Here is a 17,012-nt window from a genome sequence, read left to right as displayed (position 1 = left end):
TTCTGTGTGTTTCCTCTTTGTGGCAGGTAAATGATAATGTGACCGTTATCTTGCTCAGCGAAATTGTGTGGGAAAAGTTTCGGCCCAACACTGGCTGCTTTGAACCTTTGCTCTTTCATTTCCCAGACTACAGTAAAGGTAAGAGGATCCAGGAAGCATATCAAATGACAGACTCCGAATATGTAATAACAAGCTCTCTTTATTATATAACTGTTGCACAAGCATACCAGTGTTCATGTAAATATAAATGAAGATCAAATTTCTCAATGGCCCCAGGTTTTATATAACAACGATTATTTCACTTGAAACGTCACAATTGTGATGAGATTAAAATTGAAAGTGCATGTTATGGGCTTTTTTGGGATTTCTCAAACTACTGTAATACAATCACAAAATCGACAAAAGTGTTCATACCAGGTGCAAACAGGGTCAGTGACAGTTTATTTGGATGGATGAATGAAATGTTTTTTCTGGTCCCTCAGCGGAGCTTGTGCAGATTCTTTCTCGGGATCATCACCCATCCTACACACCTGAGCTCTACGCTTCCTACATAAACATCCTGCTGGGGGTCTTCTTCTCGGTTTGCAGGGATCTGAGGGAGCTCAGGCACCTGGTAATGCCTTTAAATTGTCTGAGTCAGTCTATAAAAAGAGCAGTTATTTTGTAGCAGCAGTTTTTATGATGTAGCAGGTGCTCCTAAACCAGTAAAAAGTGTTTTTGCTTCTTCCATCCGCTTCAAAAAAGACAGAATAAACTAAGTAGTACTGAATTGCTTAATATACTAAAATACACTGTTAAATTTTTTATTTAAACAGGCTTTACTGAATTTCTCCAAGTTTTGTGAACCCCTGGAGAAAGGAGAAGGTAAAATATTTAAACCATTTACCATTTAAACACATTTCACCCAGAAATGTAAATTTGTCATCTGCTTACCCTCATGTTGTCTTAAAGGGAAAGTTCACCCAAAAATTTAAATTCTGTCATCATTTACTCACCCCCAAATCTGTATAAATTTCTTTGTTCTGCTGAACACAAAGGAAGATATTTTGAAGAAAATTTATAACCAGGCTGCTTTGGGGCACCATTAACTTCCATAGTAGGAAAAAAAAATACTATGGAAGTCAATGGTGCCCCAGAACTGTTCAGTTTCTCGCATTCTTCATAATATCTTCCTTTGTGTTCAACAGAACAAAGAAATTTATACAGGTTTGGAACAACTTGAGGGTGAGTAAATGATGACAGAATTGTTATTTTTGGGTGAACTATCCCTTTAAATTTGTATTTTTCCTTTTCTATTGAATAAAATGTTGTCTAGCAGAATGTCCAAGCTGCTCTTTTCCATACAATGAAAGTGGAAGGGGTCTGTCAAATGACAAAAGTAGTCCATCCGTCTTCTGAAGCCATATGCCATTATGTGTGATAGACACACAAATTTATAGTTGTTATTAATTGAAATTATCGACTGAATTACTATTAATGACTATTAATTTGGTGACCTGTCCCTTTTAATATATTAAACTTCTTTTTGTGTCAGTATACAGTGTTTGAAATCATCTTTTTTGTTTCCTTCAGCGAAAGAGAGTGATATTCACAAGTTATGGAAAAACATCGAGCCCCATCTGCACAGAGCCATGCAGACGGTTTACCTCCGAGAGGTGTCCAGGTCTGTTGTGTTTTCTGAAGAGTGCTCAAAGTTGAGATTGTGCTTGAGCTGTGTGTCATCAGTGACTGATTATTTGTGTCTTTGGGTTTACTGCAATCAGCGTGCAGTGGGAGCAGCAGCAGATGGACGAGAAGGAGGCCACGACCCTCAGAGGTACACAGACAGACACACACACTCTGCATGTTCAGACAGGACAGCAGAGGCTTCAGTCATGCCCTCACAGACCATCTGCTGGCGTTGCACAGGGATGCAAAAAATTGGGTTCAGGATATCCTGCCAAGATTTCTACTTATATCTACCCTCTGACCACACATTCGCTGATGGGCTGCCCTGATGAATCATTTCAAAATGATTTGGCATGTTTGTTAAAGTTGGCATGAAATGGAAGTTGCGATATTCTTTTCTTTCCTATTGTGAAGCATATCCAAGTGAAAAATGGCTTCTCGAACAAGGAAAATTGTAGTGGTGGGACTTGATTTTTGTCCATCGGTAAATAATTGATTGGTTCTGGTTTGCTATTGGTCGATCTTATGTGAGTGACAGGTTGCCCCGCCCTCACGCTAGTATACACATCATCAGAGAAGAGATGTCACTGCAAGAGGGAGGGGAAGTTATTTTGATTAAAGATTATGAGGGCATGTGAATTAAAAAAAAAAGTTGTAAATCATTTATAATACTGCAATATTTCATAAAAAAAAGAAAATAGTAGATTTTGATTTCATGGTGTCTTTAAGGCCATCATCATTATTAAAAGTGCCCTTTGTGATAATGTCAAATTAAAAGTTTAAAGTACATTTTAAATAATTGTTTTGATCATCTCTTCTTTAAAGAATTACATTTATTTTAATCTGTTGATTTAAAACATACTTAAGCAAATACTTGATTTTAATTTTAACTGTAGTGTTATTCTTTCAATAGAATGACACTAAAGTATATTTTAGTCAGTACAGTAACCATATTTCAAAGACAATAGAAGTAATTTATGAAGTTACATATAAAGACGTACTGAAGTCCTACTCTGAAGTTCAGCTAATAGCATTTAGTAAAATATTTTTTCATTCAATTGTAAATAACATGCAATTAATTGTCCACAAACATTACATTCAGTTTGTGAATGTATATTTAGAGTATATACTAAAGTATATTACTTCCATAATAAGTACTCATTTCTTAATTTGTAAACAAATTTTGTTAATGGCAAATCTGTATAGACTATTAATCTATATCCTTTCGACCAATGGAAATCCATTCCCTTTGCTGATTTTATCCAATGAAATGTCTCGTTTTCCTCCTGTAGGTTTATCAGCACATGCTCACATAGAGCTGCCATATTACTCCAAGTTTCTACTGATTGCTGCGTACCTGGCATCCTTTAACCCTGCCCGCACAGATCGACGCTTTTTCCTCAAGGTTTATTAGAGCTTTCTTATATCCTCTTTATTATCTAAACATGACTTTTCAGTCTATAAGAGGTCTTTTTGAATCATGAATGCACCTTCATGAATCATCTGATGACTAAAGAAATGCTGTTTTCTTCCTTTAGAATCATGGGAAAATAAGAAAGACTAATTTCTTGAAGAAGCACGAGAAGGTGAGGAGTTGCTTCTGTTGTTTATTGTTCATCATGATTTCTTTCTGCAGTTTCATTAATGTCATCTGTCTTTTTTTTTTTCTCTGATTTTGTCTTTTTGTTGCAGACTAGTAACCATCTGTTGGGACCGAAGCCTTTTCCTCTTGACAGACTGTTGGCCATATTCTACAGTGTGGTTGATAGCAGAGTTGCACCTACAGCCAGTATCTTTTCGCAGGTAATTTCAGTGAGGTTTGGTAAATAATTCTGTTTCAGATAATAATAAGCTCTGTCATTCGTGACAATTAGCTCAATTAGCTCAGGTAAGACAGTAAGACGTGTGCAATATGGCAGCAAAAGGAAGTCTTAAAATCATGTTAGACACTGGGTGGCAGTGTTTCATCTTTCTTTTCATAAATCATTTATTTTGTCAAAACACTCGAATTAGATGAAGAGCTTGGCTGTATACATGGCTCATACAATCATAGAAAATATCAGGTTTAAAATTCCATTTTAAAATTGTGATTTCAAGGCCTTACAAAATGTCAATAAAATATTCAGACTACTTTGTTTTTGTGTTGTTAAATGTTTCATTGGTTAGATGTTGCTCTTTGTAAGTGCTTGTGTAGTTTAAAACATGCTCTGTTTTCCCAGGTTAACTGCCTGTGTGACTCATTTACATTCTAATAATTATTCTAATAAATGAGACAGAAATAAAGGTCTTCAAGGTTTTTGGCAGTTTGGGAAGCTGAATAACCTGAACTTGAACTTTAAGGGTTAGCTCACCGAAAAATGACAATTCTGTTATCATTTACTCACCCTCATGTCGTTCCAAACCTGTAAGACTTTCATTTATCTTCGGAACACAAATGAAGGTATTTTTAAAGGTGCCATCGAACATTTTTTCACAAGATGTAATATAAGTCTAAGGTGTCCCCTGAATGTGAAATTCCGGCTCAAAATACCCCATAGATTTTTTTTAATATTTTGGGGCATCATTAACTATGCGCCGGTTCATGCTGCGGCCCCTTTAATTCCTCACGCTCCCCGCCCACGGAGCTCGCGCTTGCCTTAAACAGCAGAAACAGCATAAAGTTCACACAGCTAATATAACCCTCAAAATGGATCTTTACAAATTGTTCATCATGCAGCATTTCGGATCATGTGAGTATAGTATTTATTTGGATGTTTACATTTGATTCTGAATGAGTTTGATGGTGCTCCATGGCTAAAGCTAACATTACACACTGTTGGAGAGATTTATAAAGAATGAAGTTGTGTTTATGAATTATACAGACTGCAAGTGTTTAAAAATGAAAATAGCGACGGCTCTTGTCTCCGTGAATACAGTAAGAAATGATGGTAACTTTAACCACATTTAACAGTACATTAGCAACATGCTAACGAAATGTTTAGAAAGACAATTTACAAATATCACTAAAAATATCATGTAATCATGGATCATGTCAGTTATTATTGCTCCATCTGCCATTTTTCGCTGTTGTCCTTGCTTGCTTACCTAGTCTGATGATTCAGCTGTGCACAGATCCAGGCGTTAATACTGGCTGCCCTTGTCTAATGCCTTGAACATGAGCTGGCATATGCAAATGTTGGGGGCGTACATATTAATGATCCCGACTGTTACGTAACAGTCGGTGTTATGTTGAGATTCGCCTGTTCTTCTGAGGTCTTTTAAACAAATGAGATTTATATAAGAAGGAGGAAACAATGGTGTTTGAGATTCACTGTATGTCATTTCCATGTACTGAACTCTTGTTATTCAACTATGCCGAGGAAAATTCAATTTTTAATTCTAGGGCACCTTTAATAAAATCGGAGCCAGTTCTGTACTCTCCATTGATAGCTACACAACTACCACAAGAGATCGTAAAAACTAATCCTTATGAATTGAGCGGTTTAGTCCAAATTGAGTCCAAATGTCGATCGCTTTATACGCTGAACAGATTGAATTTAGGCTTTAATTCACATATAAACATTGAACAGCGAACACGAGCAGAAGCTCAACCAAACCTGCTTGACCCACGAGAACAAACCTCTTCCAGAAGCTCAAACGTAACACGAGAATGAACCTCATTGGTTCTCGCACGTCAAGAAAACATGCCTGAGCTTCTGTTTACCACAACTGATATGTGCATTGATGAATGTTTATATGTGAATAAAAGCCTAAATTCATACTGGACACTTCATACAAAGTGAGCGTGTCTCTTTAGAAAATTTGAACTAAACCACTCAATTCAAATGGATTAGTTTTATGATGTCTTTATGAACTTATTGAAGCGTCAAAGTTTCAGTTGCGTACCGTCAATGGAGGGACAGAAAGATCTCAGATTTTATCATTTTTGGGTGAACTAACCCTTTCAGTCTAATATGACATTTTGTTAAATAAATATTATAATTTAAAGATAATATATGAAGTCATGATACCATATAGAAATACAGTTGTTTGCTTTCTGTTTTACAGATTTCGTCTCTAGTTACTCTGCAGCTTCTCTCTCAGGTGGGGCATGATGACCAGCTGGACTCACCCAAATACAAATGTGCAGTTTCTCTGGACTTCATTCTTGCAATCTCCAGGTGTGTGAGTTGGACCTTTTGGCCATGTTTGCACCTGGTTGTAACATCCATCTTTAGTGATCTGATCAGTGGTCAGGCAAGATTGATCACTGTTTAGACCCGGCATGTCCTGTGACTGCTTGTGCTCAGATTTCAAGTGGATTTTCTTATTTTGTGACTGCATCGCTGACCATGCTACTCCATGTTAACCCTTCACAGAACTGCACTTACATTTGTTCATTTTGCAGACGCTTTATCCAGCTTGTATTTGGTTCTGATCATTTGCGATCGTATTACCCAAAATGGATGTTAATATCAGGTGTAAACAGGGTCTTTGATTAGGTTTTTTTAACCTTTAGATGCACCTTTAGATCTAATTCTTTGGTTTTGTGTCAATAACTTTTGTGTTAGTTATTGACTATTTGTGTCTTCTTCATCCTAGAACTGTAAGCTTCGATGTGGCGAGGTATCTGTATGACTTCCTGTGAGCCTGCTGCAGTGGATATGAAGCAGGCATCTGAATTAATCGGGGAATTACTTGAATGGACTGCAGGATAAATTATGTTACAGGAACTTCCTGCATGTATTAGTCCAATCAGAAAATACTCAAGAGACTCATTCCTCCAAAAGAAATGTGATGGGTTTGGTGTGTTAATGTGTGACATAACTTAAAATTGCTCTAATAAAAACTGTATATTTTGTTATAACAATGGGTGCAATTTACTATTCATACACTACTGTTCAAAAGTTTGGGTCGGTAAGTTTTTTGAAAGTTATGCTCACCAAGGCTGCATTTATCTGTTCAAAAATACAGTATAACCAATAATATTGTGAAATATTATCATTTAAAATAAGTATAATAATTTATTATAATATTTTATTATTATAATATTATTATTTATTATAATATTTTAAATCTTGTGATGACAAAGCTGTCATTTCTGCAGCCATTAGTCATTACATTTCAAAGAACAACATTTATCATGTTACAAAAGATTTCTATTTCAAATAAATGTCTGTATTGTCACATTTGATCTATATATACAGGGAGTGCAGAATTATTAGGCAAGTTGATTTTCTGATCATATTTTTTTCCCAAGCACATTTTACCAATTCCAATCCACATCAATCTTAATAACTACTATTAATATTGTTTTTAATCATTTATAAGTGATATATAATTGTTCATGAAGGCTGGAAATGAAAAATGCCTTATATTCAGGTGTGCAGAATTATTAGGCAAGTTTTCTTTTACAGGCAAAATGAGCCAAAAAAGAGATTTAACTCAGACTGAAAAGTCAAAAATTATTAAATACTCATGAGAAGGACGCAATACTAATGCAATACTAGAAATTGCAAAGTTAAAGCATGACCAAGGGACAGCAAAATGCTCATTGGGTCAGCGGGGTCATACAAAAACAGCTGGAGAAGCAAAGACACATGTTAACTGCAAAATAATTAAGAATTAAGGTGAAGAATTAAGTGTGAAACCATCAGGAACCCTTTAGTCTCCAGCGCCACCATTTTCCAGAGCTGCAACCTACCTGGAGTCTCCAGAAGTGCAAGGTGTTAGGATCTCAGAGACTTAGGTTAGCTAAAGAATCCTAAAAAATTACCCGCACTTGATAAGAATCACAAGCTGAAGTGTTATAAAATACATGAAGACTGGGTTTTTATAGGGCTTATAAACAGACAGCTTGAGAATGACTCCTGATGGACCAGCACCACATCCTCTTGTACCACCGTTTGAAGAATTTATCCAGAATCTGGCAGTAAGGTGTTTGAGTTCACTTTTAGTCCATCTCTTATCCTGAAATGTCTGTCTTGCAGAGATGGACTAAAAATGATCTTCCAAAACTTACTGCCAGATTCTGGAAGATAAATTCTTCAAACAGTGGTACAAGAGGATGTGGTGCTGGTCCTTCAGGAGTCACTCTCAAGCTGTCTGTTTATAAGGCCTATAAAAACCCAGTCTTCATGTATTTTATAACACTTCAGCTTGTGATTCTTATCAAGTGCGGGTCATTTTTTAGGATTCTTTAGCTAACCTAAGTCTCTGAGATCCTGAGACCTTGCACTTCTGGAGACTCCAGGTAGGTTGCAGTTCTGGAAAATGGTGGCGCTGGAGACTAAAGGGTTCCTGATGGTTTCACACATAATTCTTAATTATTTTGCAGTTAACGTGTCTTTTCTTTTCCACCTGTTTTTGTATGACCCCGCTGACCCAATGAGCATTTTGCTGTCCCTTGGTCATGCTTTAACTTTGCAATTTCTAGTATTGCATTAGTATTGCGTCCTTCTCATGAGTATTTAATAATTTTTGACTATTCAGTCTGAGTTAAATCTCTTTTTTGGCTCATTTTGCCTGTAAAAGAAAACTTGCCTAATAATTCTGCACACCTGAATATAAGGCATTTTTCATTTCCAGCCTTCATGAACAATTATATATCACTTATAAATGATTAAAAACAATATTAATAGTAGTTATTAAGATTGATGTGGATTGGAATTGGTAAAATGTGCTTGGGAAAAAAATATGATCAGAAAATCAACTTGCCTAATAATTCTGCACTCCCTGTATATATATATATATATATATACACTCGAAATCAATATATCATTTGATCAATCAATATATATAGATAGATAGATAGATAGATAGATAGATATACACTTTTACTGTAAGATAAGGTAGTTTGGTACATAATATGTGTACTTTAAAAAGGAGTAGCTCTACTACTAGCTCTACTACTAATTGATTGTACTAAATAATTAATTTATATGTATCAGGCTTTATTCCCATCTGCTGATGTTCATGCAATGTTTTTGCAGCATGGAGACTGGCATAACATCTCTCCCAGGATTCATGGTACTACCAAAGTTGCACACGTCCCTTCAACCACATTTGAATGATCGATGTATCTATATGACATATAAATATGTCCTGTGTTATTTGGATCCTTTGTAGAAGGGTAGCTCAGCTCAGAGGACTGACCTCCTTATCCTTTTGCAACAAGATGGCAAAGCTGGCATGAATACCAATCACCCTCTTTTACGTAGGCAAACAACCCAGAACAACGACTAAATGAGGATCTGAGAGAAAGGAACCATGGGTGCAATGGAGTGTAAGTGATTGATTGAAATGTAGGTTTTTAGGTATTGCAGTCTGTCAATTCAGCTTTTGAGAGGTAACTGATGCTGCGTCTGACTCACAAGGTCTCCATGGTAATAGATTGCGGTTGTCATAGAAACTGAGGGTCCACAGTTAAAAAGGCTCCAAATGTGACTCATGTGTTCTCACGAGCTGACGTAGTCTGAATAGAAGACGGGGCTTGAGACACAAAGGGCAAAGGATGATTTTGGTGTCTGCAGTTAATTAATTCATGCATGAACTTAACACCGGTGTCAGTTATTATGTCTTTAATGTACAAATGGAAGCACAAGCAGTTCATTAACCAAGCTTAAGGTAGGTCCTGGAGTCCTACAACAGAAGGCACCTTCATTATGTGTCTATATCAATGCAGAGCAAGCCATTCTTATACACTGTAGAAACTAAAATAATATGCAAGTATAGTATGCACATATCTTTAAAAAAAAAAGGTAAACATTCCTGACAGAACAGAGAAACAATTCATCTATTTTAACAAACGTGTTCTTGAAATTTAGGCCTGGTTTCACAGACAGCTTAGATTAAGCCAGAATTACACTTTAGTTCAATTAGGACATAGCTTATATAAATGTGCCTTGAAAAAAAAAAACATTACTGGTGTGTATCTTGAGACAAAACAATGGCACTGACACATTTTAAGATATGCTGCTTTCAGTTAAAACAGCTCAAACATGCATTTAATCTGGGACTAGATTAAGCCTTGTCTGTGAAACCGGGGGTACATCACATTTAAAATGCCCTAAAATGCTTTTAAAATGGCAAAAAAGATAAATGTATTAAAAACGGTGACCCTTTACAGTACCAAAAATATACACCTTCCCTTGAACATTCGTAAAAAAAAAATAAAACTTTAAAGTGGACATACTTTTGTTCAAAAGATTGGGGTCAGTAAGTTTTTCTTTTTTTAAATAAATGTCTACTTTTATTGATCAAATTTGACATTTACATCATTACAAAAGATTTTGGTTTCTAATAAATGCTGTTCTTTCGAACTTTATCAAAAAATTAGGAAAAAATACATAAGTTTCCATAAAAAATTAAATAAATGCAGCCTTAGTGAGACTTATTTAAAAAAAAAACATTAGGCCCACAAAATCTGACCGTCCCCAAACTTTTGAATAAATGTATGTCAACAACCACTTAGTCAAATATTTATAAATGTCTCAGCCATCTAAAACAATAAATAAATATATATTTAAAAATGTGTCTTCTCTTTTTTTGCAAATAATAAATAAGAAAATAAAGCCCTCTAAATGGACATCCACTTCATACTGATTCTTTTCCCATGAAGCCACTTTCGCTTAGCGAGAAGGCTGTGTTTGGGAAACAGTCAGTATTAGATGTGGGACGTCCCACACCAATTTCATCTCTTGGCCCCTTTAGCTCGGTCTCTCTTTAATATGATTGTGTTTTTAGCATTAGACAGTGGAGGTGAAGTTGCTTTCTGATCAAGAGACTGTAAGGGTGGACAGTCTCTTATACGCTGTGTCTCCGGTTATGGATCATGGCCACTATGTGCGAGAGGTCTAAACTCTTCATCATCACCTCCATAAAGTCTTCATCATTGCGTGCCCCTGCTACAAACTCCTCCAGTGAAAGCTCCCCTGATGAATGGAGAAAAATGGACAGGCAAATCACAATCATGCCCTTTTAAAGACTGAATTTGTCTCTGATGCTGCCTTCACGTCCCACTTCTGAAGTCGTAATTACGAGCTTATCGTATTCAAGTTTCGACATGAGAGGGCGTTCATGTGCAATTTTTCACCTAGGAAACTCGGAGAGCATGTGAAGGCAGCATTAATATTAAAAGCTTTTTGCTCTAACCATCTCCGTTGATGTCGATCCTATCAAACACTCGGTTTGTGAAGTCCTCAGCGCTCACTTCCTGTGTCTCGCTTCCGTTGATGGCGCGGATGGCCTAACGTAAAAGAAGGGTTTATAAGATTAGTATCATTTATTTTATTTTCATTGCCGTCTAGTGCAGTTTTACAAATATTATCGTTCCTACCTTTATGATATTCAGGAGCTCGTGTCTGTCTATGCAGCCGTTGCCGTCAACATCGTAAAGTCTGAAATACCAGCGCAGTTTGTGCTCCATCTTCCCTCTCATTACGAGACTGAGGGCGGCCACGTACTCCATGAAGTCTATATAACCGTCCTGCAAGAGAAATTAACATTTCAAACACCGTTGAGTCCACACCACACTCAAAAAAGGCCTAAATGTAAGGTTTATGTATATGAATTGCAAATACAATTTCCATCCATTTGGATTATACAGTTTTAACATAGGCCTACTAATAAACTTAAAGCGGAACTCGGTAAGATTTGCGAAGCTCCCCCTAGAGGTTCCTTCAGTGAATCACACTGTCGTAAATACTCCAAGCGCAGCTCTGGACTACAACGCTCACCAGCGCAGTAGTTTTGCAAATACAGTACAAGAAATCTCGATGGAGGTGGGTAATTTTCGAAATTGTCCTATAATGTCATAATATATACATTTTTTTTTGAATTACCGTAAAGCATTTTGTCACTCTCGCGTGAACGTGAACATGAGGCGAGATTGTGTCGGGTCGATGCAGCTCAACTTGCAAGTGCTGTTTTTTTGGCATAGACGTGCCAGACGGGGTTAGTGCTCGCCTCAAACACACCACTACAAGTCAATTAACCATCGTAAGGACTTAGAAAACTATTTATGAAGGTAAAAAAAGTTACTTAGTTCTGCTTTAATGTGAACTTAATGTTTTGAAAGAAGTCTCTTATGCTCATCAAGCCTGCATTTATTTGATAAAAAATACAGAAAAAAAACAGTAATATTGTTAAATATTATTATAATTTAACATAATGGTTTTCTATTTTAATATACTTTAAAATATAATTTATTTCTGTGATGCAAAACTGAATTTTCATTAGCCATTACTCCAGTCTTCAGATCCTTCAGAAATCATTCTAATATGATGTTGGAATGATGTTGATGTTGGAAAGAGTTGTGCTGCTTAATATTATTTGGAACCTGTGATACTTTCTCTTTTTTTTAGGATTCATTGATGAATAAAAAGTTAAAAGAAGAGCATTTATTCAAAATAAAAATATTTTTGACCGGTACTGTACATAAATGAAATGGGTAAGCTTTTGTAATGGTACTAATAAACTGACTTTGCCTTAAGGATTAGTCCACTTTTAAATAAAACTTTTCCTGATAATTTACTCACCCCCATGTCATCCAAGACGTTTATATCTTTCTTTTTTCAGTCGAAAAGAAATTAAGGTTTTTGATGAAAACATTCCAGGATTTTTTTTTTTTTTTTTTTTACATATAGTGGACTTCAATGGGCACCAAACAGTTGAAGGTCAAAATTAGTTTCAGTGCAGCTTCAAATTGTTCTACACGATCCCAGATGAGAAATAAGGGTCTTATCTAGTGAAACCATCACTCATTTTCTGAAAAAAATTGAAAATTATATAAGTTTTAACCATAAATGCTCATCTTGAACTAGCTCTCTTCTTCTTCTTCTCTATTTGAATTATGGCATTGTAGACACTGCTAAGTGTATTACTGCCCTCCACAGGTCAAAGTTTGAACTAATTGTTATATACTAGCATATTGCAGAAGTCTACTTTATGGAAAAAAATCCTGGAATGTTTCCATCAAAAACTTTAATTTCTTTTCGACTGACGAAAGAAAGCCATGGACATCTTGGATGACATGGGGGCGAGTAAATTATCAGGAAAAGTTTATTTAAAAGTGGACTAATCCTTTAAATACATATACATTTATATATTTATCGTACATTTTAACTAAATGAATATTGCTTCTTCCATAGCTAGCCATATTTTAACAATGTTCACACTTTTAAAATAAATTTAATTGACAAAGAACAGATTTATGCAGGTTCTAAGCAATTTAAATAAATGCATTTTGAAAATATTTAAATAAAATCAAATAAATGCAAACAATGCCATGATTTTTTGAGTGCAGAAATCTTACCAGTTTTATGTATGTATGGCTGACAAATACAAAGTTTATTCGATTATGATAAAACTATATTCCAAATAAATGGAAATGGAAATTTGTTTTCAATGTCTGATCTGGTTGGTTTGCTTCATTGCTTTATTCAAGGATTATGTTAAATGGCAATGAAGGAAATTAATTAAAATACATCTAAGAGATGTATTTTTGAGATCTATCTACCAATCAGCATCCACATCTGCAGCAATCTGTTAAATAAGTTATAAAAATGTTTATATTAGGTATGTGTTCAGCTGGATGCCCTTTTGTTCTATTTTCATATGCTTGCACATATTTAGATGATGGAGGTGATGGGGATCACGATTAGGATGATGAGGCTGCCCTCTGGAGGATTACTGCCAGTTTCAAGGTCTGCGTCTGAGAGACCGACACAGCCACTTGACACAGACATAATCCTCAGGTCAAGACTCTTTCTTCAGAATGTCACATCTCTTTGTCTCACATAGATGCCAACTGACCTAGGGTCAAGGTCAGGGAGAAGGTCATGGGCAATGTAAGAGTTGAGCTTTGTTAATGTGTGGAGATATATGGATATTTTATTGTTGAGCAACTGTTTAGACATGATTTTACTGGTATTAGTAGTCTGGAACATTTTTCAAAATGTATCTAATTTCTCAGATAAAATTTCTGTAGACTTTGATATTTCTATTTTAAACTAAATATCAAGAAACTATAATGCAGGCACTCAATTCTCTGCAATTTGTGCCACTTTAATTATCAGAAAGTGATAAATCAATTATACAATCAAGTATGAAATGGATAATTAAAAAAAAAAAATTCACATTTACAAAAAAGATAGAAATTCATTAAAATGATCATTATAGAAAATAATAATATACCATAGACTTTCACAATTTATGATATAGAATAAAGACAAAATTAAAAGTTGTTTTTTTAGTTTGTCATTACCGAGTGGTTGATAGTTGCATTTTTTAATGTGTCTTTTGCTTTATCTATGTCCCTATTAATGATTTCCCTCGGAGCGAGACACAATTGTACAGTGAAGCGGAGAGATTTAGCTCGATGAGTATTGACATAAACACACGTTTAATGGCATACTCATAATTAAATACATATGTGAAATACATGGGAATCTCATATAAAATGCTCATATCAAGATTAAATAATATCATGAGGGTTAAAACCGTTTTTGTGGCAAAAATCTCATTGGGATCCGATTATGAAAACATGTTTTGACTTGGAGTAAACTAGTTGTTAGTGCACGTGAATGGGATCTGATTCTGTAATAAATTCACAAACCTGTTCAACTGTTAATCTTAATCTCATAGATAAGCTCATTATTCATTGTATTAATGAGTCACTGTAAATAAAAGCTGGCATGAAGTGCTAAATATAGCGCTATAAATATATATCCAGCCAACACAGTAAGAATGATCCGAGCTTTGCTCTGATCTGACTCAACAAATAACAAACTCACGTGTGCTGACTTGCAGACAGTTATTGATTTTATATATATATATATATATATCACTCTACGGTTCAAACGTTTTTTTTGTTTTTGAAAAAAGTCTCTTATGCTCACCAAGTCTGCATTTATTTGGTTAAAGAAATATAATAAACAGCAATATTGTGAAATATTATTACAAATGTTTTTATTTTTTTATTTTAATATATTTTAAAATGTATTTCTATGAGGCAAAGCTGAATTTTCAGGATCATTACACAGTCTTTAGTGTCACATGATCCCTCTGAAATTGCTCTAATATGCCGATTTGCTGCTCAAGAAACATTTTGCATTATTATCAATGTTAAAAACAGTTGTGCTGCTTAACATTTCTGTGGAAACCACAAAAAAAAAAAAAAAAAAAATAAATATAATATATATATATATATATATATATATATATATATATATATATAAAGAAAATGCTGTAAAGCTCAAAATGACCTCATATTGGTATTGGCCGGAAGGAAGAATTTGAATAATTTCTCCTGAAAATAGGATGGGAATCAGCAGAAATCAGTCTGAATCTTAGCAAACATAGTTTCAAGTCTGATGTAACAGAATGCAATGAGCCTCAAAACCTGCATATTATAGCCGACCTTTTAAATTAAAACTGATACTTCAAATACTCTAGCTGTGCTGAAGCTGTCTTTAAAAGTACCATTGCCAGGAAGTTTTCAAAGGCATCCTTAGCCACTTTTACTATCCACTCTGTTCATTTATATATTGTCTCTATATATCTCTTTCACTCACCTTGTTCATGTCAAATGTGCGGAACATCTGCTCGATGTAGGCATTGGCCTCTGGATCCAGACCTCTGAGCCCGAAGAACTGTTTGAACTCATGCAGCGTGAGCTGACCAGATGGACACTCAGTCATGAACTTCTTATACCACAGATGCATTTCAACGGCCTGCAGGTCGTCCACGGTGCTGCCCGTTGAATTCCCCATCGCTTAACTGAGAACGGATTGTTGTGGAGAGCTGGACTGGAGCTACTCTGTCAGGAAACCCAACTGGTCTGCTGTGCAGGCGAGCGTTTCGCTTCTCACAGACACACGACACTGGGACCTAAGAGTGAGGTGGGCACCCTCCGGAGGCTTTTGTACTGGCCTGGGATCAGACACGCCCCACCAACTCCATCTTATTGATATTAACTGTGACTAATCCAGCTCACTGTGAATGCGAGGCTTAAGGATGACCATGGCTGGGATGGCCATTGGTAATTGCATGTGAGATTGGGGACATGCTGACAAACATTCCCATGTGATGGCCTGTGAACTGCATCAGCATTTCTGGACTTCATAATGATTTTAAAGACAAATGACGTGAAAGTTGTTTCCAAATTTATTTTCAATGATATAGTCAAATTATGATATATTCATATGCACGTTAGTAGCCGTGTCACAATTGTTTGAGGTAACAAGCTTCAATCATTTTTTTTGTTTTTGTTTATCATACATGACAGAGTCTTTACAATAATTACAAACCAACATTCACAGTCGTGCTAAAGATTCCAAAGAATACATTTCAGAACATTGTAATGCCAAAATAAAATGCCATAGTGTAGAAATAGTATAATGCCAAACATCTTTTATCTTCACACGAAAAACATTTTTCAGTTTGTTAGCATTTGATTGTCAAATTAGACACACCATATTCATATTACATTGGTTAGTATATATTGAACAATAATATTAATAGTTAATACCATTTAAAAACTATCATATAGTCTAACAGGAATGAGATGTAATTTGAGATCTCACAACATATTAAGCCTATAAATACATTTAGAGATGCAGAATTTTCTCTTCTCAAGCTCAAACTAAGTAAAGCTTGCTAGATCTGTTCAATCATTTCTGGAAAGTTTATAAAAATGTATTCATTACAGGTAAACTTTGACAGTCAGTTTGATATTTTGGGTAGTAGTAGTATTTTGTGTAGTATTTTCCACTGAGGGTAATTATTGTTAACTAAAACTAAAACCATAAAAAAACATTACTTGTCATTACTTGAAATAAAATATTAAATAAAAAAACTTTAAATAATATTAAAGTTTTTCTAAGGTGAAGAGCTAAAACAACTAAAATTAAAAAAGAATAAAATCTATATAGGCATACTTTTAATACGAAAAAAAAAAAAATGTTTGTTGAGACAAACTTTGAAGTTGGCTTGAGAAAGCTGGACCAGAAAGTTTGAAGAAGTTGAAAGTAGTTTTAAAGCTTAAAGTTTAAAGGTTTTGAAGGCAATACAGACAATCAGAAGATAGATAGATAGATAGATAGATAGATAGATAGATAGATAGATAGATAGATAGATAGATAGATAGATAGATAGATAGATAGATAGATAGATAGATAGATAGATAGATAGATAGATAGATAGATAGATAGATAGATAGATAGATAGATAGATAGATAGATAGATAGATAGATAGATAGATAGATAGATAGATAGATAGATAGATAGATAGATAGATAGATAGATAGATAGATAGATAGATAGATAGATAGATAGATAGATAGATAGATAGATAGATAGATAGA

At 34.9% G+C, this 17,012-nt stretch overlaps 2 protein-coding genes and 1 long non-coding RNA gene across 10 annotated transcripts in view; 2 read left to right on the top strand and 1 right to left on the bottom strand.

The window, feature by feature from the left end:
• Window positions 1–6,514, top strand: part of orc5 (origin recognition complex, subunit 5) — a 70,485-nt gene extending 63,971 nt beyond the window's left edge. For all 7 annotated transcript variants that reach the window (XM_048155264.1, XM_048155260.1, XM_048155262.1 and 4 more), the window contains 10 exons: window positions 27–138; window positions 483–613; window positions 816–864; window positions 1,573–1,663; window positions 1,764–1,816; window positions 2,961–3,073; window positions 3,207–3,254; window positions 3,361–3,471; window positions 5,716–5,828; window positions 6,250–6,514. In XM_048155264.1, coding sequence (XP_048011221.1) covers window positions 27–138; window positions 483–613; window positions 816–864; window positions 1,573–1,663; window positions 1,764–1,816; window positions 2,961–3,073; window positions 3,207–3,254; window positions 3,361–3,471; window positions 5,716–5,828; window positions 6,250–6,295 — 867 coding nt within the window. In that variant the 3' untranslated portion in view covers window positions 6,296–6,514. The remainder of the gene's footprint in view (window positions 1–26; window positions 139–482; window positions 614–815; window positions 865–1,572; window positions 1,664–1,763; window positions 1,817–2,960; window positions 3,074–3,206; window positions 3,255–3,360; window positions 3,472–5,715; window positions 5,829–6,249) is intronic.
• Window positions 6,515–8,544: 2,030 nt separating this feature from the next.
• On the top strand, window positions 8,545–15,396 carry LOC125246156. Of its 2 annotated transcripts, XR_007179756.1 has the most exons (4): window positions 8,545–8,676; window positions 8,776–8,932; window positions 13,282–13,403; window positions 15,262–15,396. It is a non-coding gene; the product is annotated as an uncharacterized LOC125246156 (long non-coding RNA). The 2 variants fall into 2 exon arrangements; XR_007179755.1 differs by lacking the exon at window positions 15,262–15,396 and having other exon boundaries at window positions 13,282–14,576.
• guca1a (guanylate cyclase activator 1A) lies at window positions 9,642–16,844 on the bottom strand. The gene is made up of 4 exons (XM_048157025.1): window positions 15,222–16,844; window positions 10,985–11,134; window positions 10,801–10,894; window positions 9,642–10,580 (listed from the first exon to the last, which is right to left on the bottom strand). The coding sequence occupies exons 1-4, from the start codon at window positions 15,417–15,419 to the stop codon at window positions 10,453–10,455; spliced, it is 570 nt and encodes a 189-aa protein (XP_048012982.1). The 5' UTR covers window positions 15,420–16,844; the 3' UTR covers window positions 9,642–10,452.
• Between the last annotated feature and the right edge of the window lie 168 nt (window positions 16,845–17,012).

The sequence above is a fragment of the Megalobrama amblycephala genome, linkage group LG14 (genome assembly GCF_018812025.1).
Source record: "Megalobrama amblycephala isolate DHTTF-2021 linkage group LG14, ASM1881202v1, whole genome shotgun sequence".
NCBI classification, from domain to species: Eukaryota; Metazoa; Chordata; class Actinopteri; order Cypriniformes; family Xenocyprididae; genus Megalobrama; species Megalobrama amblycephala.
Note: the sequence above shows the minus strand (reverse complement) of the source record. Positions and strands in the feature narration are given on the sequence as shown.

Coding starts and splice junctions, on each gene's coding strand:
- guca1a (XM_048157025.1), bottom strand. CDS start 15,419: ATGGGGAATTCAACGGGCAGCACCGTGGACGACCTGCAGGCCGTTGAA. Junction 11,135..15,221: donor GCACATTTGACATGAACAAG/GTGAGTGAAAGA, acceptor TTTCTCTTGCAG/GACGGTTATATAGACTTCAT. Junction 10,581..10,800: donor GATCGACATCAACGGAGATG/GTTAGAGCAAAA, acceptor TCCATTCATCAG/GGGAGCTTTCACTGGAGGAG.